The sequence below is a fragment of the Trachypithecus francoisi genome, unplaced genomic scaffold, assembly GCF_009764315.1.
Source record: "Trachypithecus francoisi isolate TF-2019V2 unplaced genomic scaffold, Tfra_2.0 Lachesis_group14, whole genome shotgun sequence".
NCBI lineage: Eukaryota > Metazoa > Chordata > Mammalia > Primates > Cercopithecidae > Trachypithecus > Trachypithecus francoisi.
In genome coordinates, this window is record NW_022681459.1 from 30654334 (window position 1) to 30663625 (window position 9292).

The 9292-nt window shown below is 52.5% G+C and overlaps 1 protein-coding gene across 1 annotated transcript in view; it reads left to right on the top strand.

Moving 5' to 3' along the window:
• The window catches only part of RRP1B (ribosomal RNA processing 1B), a 37723-nt gene that overhangs the window by 24474 nt on the left and 3957 nt on the right, over positions 1-9292 (top strand). Inside the window, exons 9-15 of the mRNA XM_033232616.1 lie at positions 8-102; positions 1008-1105; positions 2234-2253; positions 3897-4028; positions 4625-5349; positions 7412-7564; positions 8567-8630. Of these exons, the coding sequence (XP_033088507.1) occupies positions 8-102; positions 1008-1105; positions 2234-2253; positions 3897-4028; positions 4625-5349; positions 7412-7564; positions 8567-8630 (1287 nt within the window). The remainder of the gene's footprint in view (positions 1-7; positions 103-1007; positions 1106-2233; positions 2254-3896; positions 4029-4624; positions 5350-7411; positions 7565-8566; positions 8631-9292) is intronic.

Here is a 9292-nt window from a genome sequence, read left to right on the forward strand (position 1 = left end):
TTGACAGCACTGGGCAAAAATCATTCCAGAAAAGATGGACTCAGTGATGAAAGAGGAAGAGATGACTGTGGAACCTTTGAGGACACAGGACCCCTTCTCCAGGTGGGTGGCAGTTGTTGCTTTTTATAGAATATGGATTTGCTGTGGAGTAGCCTGACTACAGAATTAGGGTCACAGCTAGTTAAGCTATAAGGCCCGAAGTGTAAACTCCTTTTTAATCCCTTCAGTCACTAAATGTCACCTTCCTGAGAATAACCTTATTGGAGACAAGGAAATGTAAATACGATGGGGTTTTGACAGAGATAGTAGCACTTATTTTGAATGGCTAAGCTATGCTCTGTTTTCTACCACAGAGCCAGCTCTAGTGGCACTTGTCAAATAAAAAAAAGTTTACCAAGTACAGATTGCAAATCTAGGTTAAGTTTAAAAAGAAGCACACCCTCCGGCCGGGTGCACTGGCTCACACCTGTAATCCCAGCACTTTGGGAGGCCTAGGTGGGCAGATCACCTTAGGTTAGGGGTTCGAGACCAGCCTGGCCAACACAGTGAAACCCCGTCTCTACAACAAATACAAAAATTAGCCCGACGCAGCAGCGCGCACCTGTAACCCCAGCTACTCGGGAGGCTGAGGCAGGAGAATCACTTGAACCCGGGAGGCTGAGGTTGCAGTGAACCGAGATCACGCCACTGCACTCCAGCCTGGGTGACAGAGACTGCACCTCAAAAAAAAAAAAAAAGCACACCCAGGTAAATTTTGTTGTGGGTACTCTATCACAATTTTTTTTTTTTAAAAAAAGAATTACCCAGCTTCTCCCAAGAATAAACAGAACACGCATTTTTCAAAGGTAGTGCTTGTGCTCCTGGTGGCCAAGTCCCAGCACATGCATATTTAGCCTGTCTGTTGCCAAATGCTTCAGTAGGGGCTTCTCTTACTAGCAGATGTAAATGTCCAAGTCAGGCAATGTTGTTTGGCTGCAGACTTATGTTTAGTTTCTCTTCCTGCCTAGTTTGACTATAAGGCTGTTGCTGATCGACTCCTGGAAATGACCAGCAGGAAGAACACGCCCCCCTTCAACAGGAAGCGCCTCTCCAAACTCATCAAGAAGTCAGTGACTGGAGGGAGGGTTCTGACATCATCCTCCTTTAGTTCCCATCTCCTGGTGTGGGACAAGCCATCTGCATGCTTACCTTTTTTCTTTCTTCTTTTTTTGTCCTTTAATGCATTTGTGTATAGCAATGTAATAGACACATGTAAACTGAAAAGCTTAATGGAAACAGCAGTCCCACCCCTCAGGTTCCATTCTTCCAGTGCAGCCATACTCATCTCTTTCTTAGCTGCCTTAGAGTGATGTGAAGTCTACTCATGTGTGAAATGAACCAACCAGAAGCTGATGTGAAGCTGGTATTTAGGTGTCTTCTGCTGGTGTGCTACAGAGATAGATAGGGTTAATTCTTTACCTCTCCCCTCCCTCCCATATGGCTATGCCAAAAGTGTTAGTTAATTCAGCTGTCAGTGTTGACATCACTCTGACCATAGTGACATGATGACCTGGAATTCATGGAGGGCCTCATGCGTGGCTTGCTGTCATCGGTGACAACTGTCTGATCACACTCTAGGAGCCGGGCACTGCTCTGAGCACTTTGCATACATTCAAGTATTCCATGTTAAGCCCCCAGAAAGTAGCTCCTGTAGTTCTGCCCATTTCCCAACTGGGTTCCCAGGGCACAGGGTGGTCCTAGCTTGCCCGAGGTCCCTGCTATCCAGTGTCTCCTCCCCCGTGCACCTGCCCACACTGCGCTTCGGTGCTTCTTGTTTGTTCTAATGCACAAAAATTGTGTAAAGCAAAACACGGCTTTGCCTTTCTGCACTGGAGAATTGAACATAAGCAGAGATCTAAGCTATTTCTGCCTTCCGAAACAAAAAATTGAATTTCTTAGTTTGATTTGGGTGTGCCAAGGTGCATCTCTGGCCCGCCATGTCCTTGCTGGTATTGACAGTAACCGAGGGCGGCACTGGCCTTGAGCTCTTTGGCCTTTGTATTGCACCACCTTTCCCTCACGGAATTTCCTGTCTAGCCTCCCCTCCTGGAGGAGAACGTGAATTAGCAAATATTTAACTATAGCTTGTATTTTAAAAATTAAATATATATGTCGACAGAAGACAGAAGGGATTTCTTTATGAACATTTGTTACTTGTTTTTAATTTTTTTTTATTTTTATTTTTTATTTTTAGATTCCAAGACCTCTCTGAAGGTGAGGTGCGCCGAGAATCATCATTCACGGTGTTTTTCGTGACTATGGACCCCACTGGGGGCGTTGATGCCAAACGCTGAGAAACAGGATTGAAAGAACTTTACTGAAAACCTCTAATAAGAAATAATAGTGTAGGCCGGGCGCGGTGGCTCAAGCCTGTAATCCCAGCACTTTGGGAGGCCGAGACAGGCGGATCACGAGGTCAGGAGATTGAGACCATCCTGGCTAACACGGTGAAATCCCGTCTCTACTAAAAAATACAAAAAACTAGCCGGGCGAGGTGGCGGGCGCCTGTAGTCCCAGCTACTCGGGAGGCTGAGGCAGGAGAATGGCGTGAACCTGGGAGGCGGAGCTTGCAGTGAGCTGAGATCCGGCCACTGCACTCCAGCCCGGGCAACAGCGAGACTCGGTCTCAAAAAAAAAAAAAAAAGAAATAATAGTCCTTAGCCCAGGCAAAATAGCGAGGCCTCATATCTACTAAAAGTGAAAAAATTAGACAGGCATGGTGGCGTAAGCCTGTAGTCCCAGCACTTGGGAGGCTAAGAGGGGAGGATCACTTGAGCCCAGGAGGTCCAGGATGCAGTAAGTTGTAATTACGCCACTGCACTCCAGCCTTGGTGATAGAGCAAGACCCCAACTTTTTTTTGTTTGTTTTTTGTTTTTTGGTTTTTTTTTTGAGACGGAGTCTCACTCTGTCACCCAGGCTGGAGTGCAGTGGCCGGATCTCAGCTCACTGCAAGCTTCGCCTCCCGGGTTCACGCCATTCTCCTGCCTCAGCCTCCCAAGTAGCTGGGACTACAGGCGCCCGCCACCACACCTGGCTAGTTTTTTGTATTTTTTTAGTAGAGACGGGGTTTCACTGTGTTAGCCAGGATGGTCTCAATGTCCTGACCTCGTGATCTGCCCATCTCGGCCTCCCAAAGTGCTGGGATTACAGGCTTGAGCCACTGCGCCCGGCCAAGACCCCAACTTTTCAGAAAGAAAGACTAGCCTTTACCTAGTCACACCACAGTTCAGCCATGGAAGTGACACAAGCCTAGCGCCCCCTGCAGCCGGCCTGCCTTCCTCTCCTGGTAGCGCCCCCTGCAGCCGGCCTGCCTTCCTCTCCTGGGCTCTCCCCAACCACCAAAGTGAGAGGGCGACTGCTCTCGTGTGGGGTACTGCGATGGTTTGGTTTGGTTTTTATTGTTTTTTTTAACTAGATGGATTTGCAGTGGCCTAGGAAGGTTTTAATTGGATATTCTATGAAGGTAAAAAAGTAATTTCTCAGGATCCCTTTCATTTGCTGTTACATTTGGACAAGTCAGTGAAGTCACCCCATACCCCTCATGCACTAGGGACACCTGGAATTGGGAAGGGCACCGGTGAGCTGGTTGGAATGCAGAGACCACATTAGCCGGGCCCCCAGAGTCCAGCCATGGAGGGTGTCACCGAGGGCTTGTGATCCCTTGCTTTGCCTTGGTTGAGAAACCCACAAAGCTTTTTTAAGTCTGTAATTCCTGTGTCAGCGGCGCTCAGGTTTGGGTGGGAGAAACAGTGAGGAACGATGATGATGAGGCAGAAATTGGGAGGGGGCTCTTAGGCCCCTGGGGCAGACTCTCGAGCGCCTGGGGAAGCTGACAGTGTGTCACTCTGGCATCTAGGAAGCAGTATATCTCAACTCAGTTTTGCGGAGGACATTTCTGCTGATGAAGATGACGAAATCCTCAGTCAAGGAAAGCATAAGAAGAAAGGAAATAAACTTTTAGAGAAAACTAACTTGGAAAAGGAGAGAGGTAAGCTGTAAAGCTGAAGAGAAGGGCCCTTCTCTTGAGGGCTCATGCCTGAGCCCTTGGGGAGCGGTGTGCACCGTGGAGGCATCCGAGACTTGAGCTCGTGCCGTCACAAAGCATTAGCAGAGCCCAAAGCTTCGGTTTGTAATGGCTGAGAGGTAAAGGTGGTTTTCCAAGTGTTCTGCTGTTTCAGTGGAACCATGTCCCCACCTCACCCCGCTCACATCCGCCTGCTCCCCAGGGCACCTCTGCAGGGAAGCAGGAGCTGCAAGGAGCACTAGGGGGCAGCTCTTTGATGACCAGTCTAGATCTATGGTTTTTACCTTTGGGCCCTAGAATTAGTGGAAATCAGACGATTTCAGTTCCATGTGTGTTTATAAATGGACAGACGGAGGGCTTCCAGTCACAGTTGGGAGTGGAGGAAGTAGGACCAGACGACAAAGGTAGTTGGGCACACCGAGTACCTCAAGGGAGACAGAAACTCCTGGTGGTAGAATGTCAGGAAACGGTGTCTGCCGATCATACTGTCTCAGAATCACCAGCAGGACTCTGGCCCAGCCGGCACTGGGATGCTTATTGATGGGTTTCTGTCTTTTTAGGAAGCAGAGTCTTTTGTGCAGAGGAAGAGGACAGTGAAAGCAATCTTCAAAAGAGAAGAAGGAAGAAGAAGAAGAAGCACCACCTGCAGCCTGAAAGTCCAGGCCCAGGAGATGCAGCCCCGTCCCTGGAACAGAACAGGGGCAGGGAGCCTGAGGCCGCTGAGCCGAAAGCCCTGAAGGCACGTGTGGCCGAGCCAGGCGCAGAGGCCACGTCCAGCACTGGGGAGGAGAGTGGCTCCGAGCATCCTCCAGCCGTCCCCATGCACAATAAAAGGAAGCGACCGCGGAAGAAGAGTCCAAGGGCCCACAGGGAAATGTCGGAATCAGCAGTGTTGTCCCCAGAGGACATGTCTCAGAGTGGCCCCAGTGGCAGTCATCCTCAGGGACCTAGAGGGTCCCCAACAAGTGAAGCCCAACTCCTAAAAAGGAAGCGGAAGCTTGGAGTTGTCCCTGTCAATGGCAGTGGCCTGTCCACGCCTGCCTGGCCTCCACTGCAGCAGGAAGGCCCTCCCACAGACCCCTCGGAGGGGCCGAACAGCCACACCACCCTGCCCCAGTGCAGGAGGCTGCAGAAGAAGAAGGCAGGGCCTGGCAGCCTGGAGCTCTGTGGCCTGTCCAGCCAGAAAACAGCAAGCTTGAAAAAGAGGAGGAAAATGAGAGCGATGTCAAACTTGGTAGAGCACAACGGGGCGCTGGAGTCCGAAGCCAGGCAAGCCCAGGCTCTGGTAAGGTGGGAGCACCCGCAGGCCAGCTCGCCGCAGAGGCACTCAAACGCGTCCAGGGGGTTCCACTGCCTCCTTAGGGGAAGGGTGGGGGCCAGCGGCCAGGCCTCTGGACTCAGCAGCAGTTAGAATAGGGCGTGTTCACAACAGCCTTCACTGAGGAGGAAATCACAGGCGACCAGCACTTCGGTTCTCCTCATTGGTCACCTTCACTCCCCCAGACCATCTGTTTGGGTTCAGGAGGGCCCGCTCTGAGCTGGGAAGGTTATCCCATGGGCCAGGCACTGCTGCCCCAGCGTGTTCAGGCCAGTCTAGGCCTTTGTTGAAGGCAGGTCTGGTTTTCTTCATCAGCCCATGGCCAGTCCAGGCCCCTTTGGCAAAAGAGGAAGCCCAAAATTCTCTTGCCTCACTTACCTTCTTTTCTATATTCTTTTCTTTAGTTAGCTCCCCGCCCCCCGCCCCCACTTCCCTGCCAAAGAAACTTCACTAGCCAGACCACTTATCTTCTTAATGGAGAGACTTTCCTTCCCCTTGGATCTCTAGAGCCAGATAGAAATGAGGAACCAAGCTGTTGATCTGGTTTTGGGTCTGGCTCTGTCACCCAGGTTGGAGTGCAGTGGCGCAGTCTCGGCTCACTGCAACCTCCACCTCCCAGGTTCAAGTGATTCCTCTGCGTCAGCCTCCCAAGTGGCTGGAATTACAAACACACATCACCATGTCCAGCTAATTTTTTGTTATTTTTGTAGAGACAGCGTTTTGCCTTGTTGCCCAGGCTGGGCTCAAGCAGTCCATCAGCCTCGGCCTCCCAAAGTGCTGGGATTACAGGTGTGAGCCCCTGCGCTTCGCCCTGATCTGCTTTTCACACCACCTGTGGGTGCACTGGGCTTCCAGGCCAGGGCCAGCAAATGTAGTTTCACTGGAACAAAGCCACATGCACTCGTATGTGCAGGTCCATGGCCACTTTCACACTGCAGCGGCAGAGGCAAGCGGTAGAGACAGAGACCTGTGGTCTGCAAAGCAGAAAATAACTCTGCCCTTCACAGAGTTTGCACACCTTGGTCAGATCTTGCTTTGCAAACACCGCTTTGCGGAGGTTGTGACCTCTCCTTTGTTGAGTGAACACGTGTGGACCTGGTTAAGTACTGGTTTGGGGCTAAGAGTGTCTGCAAGTGGCTAGTGAGTGAGTTTATGGTCAGGAAAGCCTTACCCAGGGGAAGCAGTGCACTGAGCCGGATGGCAGGAGGCCCATTTCTAGCCTCGAGTCTCTCCTACCTCACAGTGCCTTTATCTCCTCCCTGGACTGCAGCCTGTCCCTCATACCCTCAGTGCTGCTTCCTCACCACGAGGGCCAGAGATCCTGCCTTTCTTGCCGTCTTCTGAGGCCCCTGGCAGCCTGTTGTAAAGAGGGTGGGGTGTTGCTCGTCAGTCCCAGGGTGGAGGCAAGCTTTCCCCTGCCACCGCTCCCGGCGGAGGGAAGGCGCACAGAAGAAGCTCCTTGGGCTTCCCTGCCCTCCAGGCAGCACACTTGAACCTGCCGGAGCCGCCCGCGTGTCGTCAGCGGCACTGGGTTTCCTGCACGTCTGAGAGCCCAGAACGAGACCCGGTCTCTCTCTGGGTGGCTGTGAGTCGCTGCACACCCAGTGAGTGTCCTGGGCCTGCCTGTGAGGGACCCACAGCCCCCATATGGGCATCACTGCCCTCCACACCAGACTGCCAGGGCAGTGACGAATCAGCTACAAATGGGAGAGTGAATTATTCTCTAACAGATTGGCTTTGAAAGGCTGAAATCCTCAATTTGAAGATGAAGATAAAAGTGGGTCCTTCCTCTGAGAAGGCGTTTTCATCGCCCCTCTTGGCATGGTGCCATGATAGGTGGTCGTGTTGTATGTGAAGCCTGAGCTCTGCGGAATGGAAGGGCTGTCTGCAAGCGCCATGCAGAAAACTGCAGGCTCTGGGGTGGGCTGGATCCGCCGTGGGGCTCTGCCTTCTCCTTCTGTGTGCATGGCCAACACAGCAGGCTCTGTTGTCTGACCCCTCCTCTCTGCTTCTCACCCCTCGCTCACAGGGAAGCAGTGGGACTTTCAGTTCCCTGAAGAAGCAGAAGCTGAGGGCAGACAGCGACTTCGTGAAGTTTGATACCCCCTTCTTACCAAAGCCCCTGTTCTTCAGAAGAGCCAAGAGCAGCCCTGCCACCCGCCCCCAAGGCTCTGCTGTCCAGGTGTGCACCCTCCCCAGAGTGACACAGCACGTTTCACCACAAGGGCACAGATGGGCTTGAGCTGACACTGCTTCCCATGCCAGGCCTGGAGTCCCACTGTGGCCCTCTGAGCCTGTCCACAGCAGACAGGTTCCGCAGCCAGGGTAGCATGAGGTCTGGGTGGTCTGGGACCCACCGTGAGCGATCGCAGTCAGGAAGGGGACTTTGAGGGATGGTGGATCCACACATTCTGCCTCCCAGGGCTTCCAGCTCAGGGTTTGCAGAAACCAGTTTCCTCGTGAAATGTCACAGTGTTAATGCGTAGGTGGTGCAGGTCAGCAGTAGGCGGTCCACACTTCTAGAAATGTGGGTCAGAGCAGGAGCTTGAGGAAGTGCTTCCTAACGCAGGCTGGATCCGCTTCCGGGAATGTGAGTCGGAAAGAAGGTCGTTGATTGTGGTGAACTGTTAGAATATGCAGATAGCTTGGAGTCCTTGTGCACGAGAAGCTGGGAACTGTGTCCATTGTCCACTAAAGTGAGATTCCATTGTAGGCATCGTCTCATCGACGTCATAGAGTCTTCAAGCTAGAACTTCAGAACTCTCCAGCAAAAGGCAGGGGAGTCTTGGCATTTTTCCTCATGGGTTCTCAGTGGTGAACTGTTTCTGGACAGTTCAGGCATCTTCACTGTTGCCTTCTTCCCTGGATCGTAGAACCCTGTGGTGGTGATGAGGCTATGACTGCAGATAGGCCAAGAGTGCCAGCACCACCGACCCTGGGCTGGGGGAGGCGCACGTGGGACACTGGGAAGGACAGAGGGCGGTCCTAGTGAAGCCCGGCAGCAGGGTTGGTTTCAGTCTTGGCTGCGGTCCCTTCGGCCTCTCCCTATATGTGCCACTCAGTAAGCAGCAGTGTAGGCGACGTCCCCTCCAGGGCAGGTTCTCCAAAAAAACCTGACAAGGAGACTAAGTGCCTCTGTTGTACTTGCATTACTCCTTTTGTTCTTGTTATTTCTCTTCTGCAGCTAAACAAGACACCGTCCAGCTCCAAGAAAGTCACCTTTGGGCTGAACAGAAACATGACTGCAGGTAAGTGGGTTTTGCCAGCGGCAGGCTTCTCTGGAGCACAGCTGCGGCTCCTGGTGCGGCTCGCAGCCTGGTTCCACAGGCGCTGAGGGGAGAGGTGGTGGTCCGAGCTCCTCACTGCCCATTTCTTTTTTTTTTTTTTTTTGAGACAGAGTCTCACCGCTCTGTCATCCAGGCTGCAGTGCAGTGGCAAGATCTTGGCTCACTGCAACCTCCGTCCCCCTCCCCGGGTTCAAGTGATTCTCCTGCCTCAGCCTGCCAGGTAGCTGGAATCACAGGCGCATGCCATCACGCCCAGCTAATCTTTGTATTTTTTCACCATGTCGGCCAGGCTGGTCTCAAACTCCTGACCTCAGGTGATCCGCCTGCCTCAGCCTCCTAAAGAGCTGGGATTACAGACGTCAGCCACCGAGCCCAGCCCCTCACTGCCCATTTCTGAGTCAGAAGGAAGCAGCTGTGTGTCCCTCGTCCTCAAAGGGCTGTGAGTGGGGTGCCAATGGTGAGTGGGCAGCCAATTGCCTGGGACCTCTTAAGAGAGGCTACCTAGAGAGACGTGATCCAAAAAGCCGTTCTCCCAAGTGTCTTTCTAAACACTGAAAGCCGCCCCGCAGAGAGGCCATTTGAGATTGGAGCGGCCCATCAGCTGTGGCTGTCTCTCTGCGAAA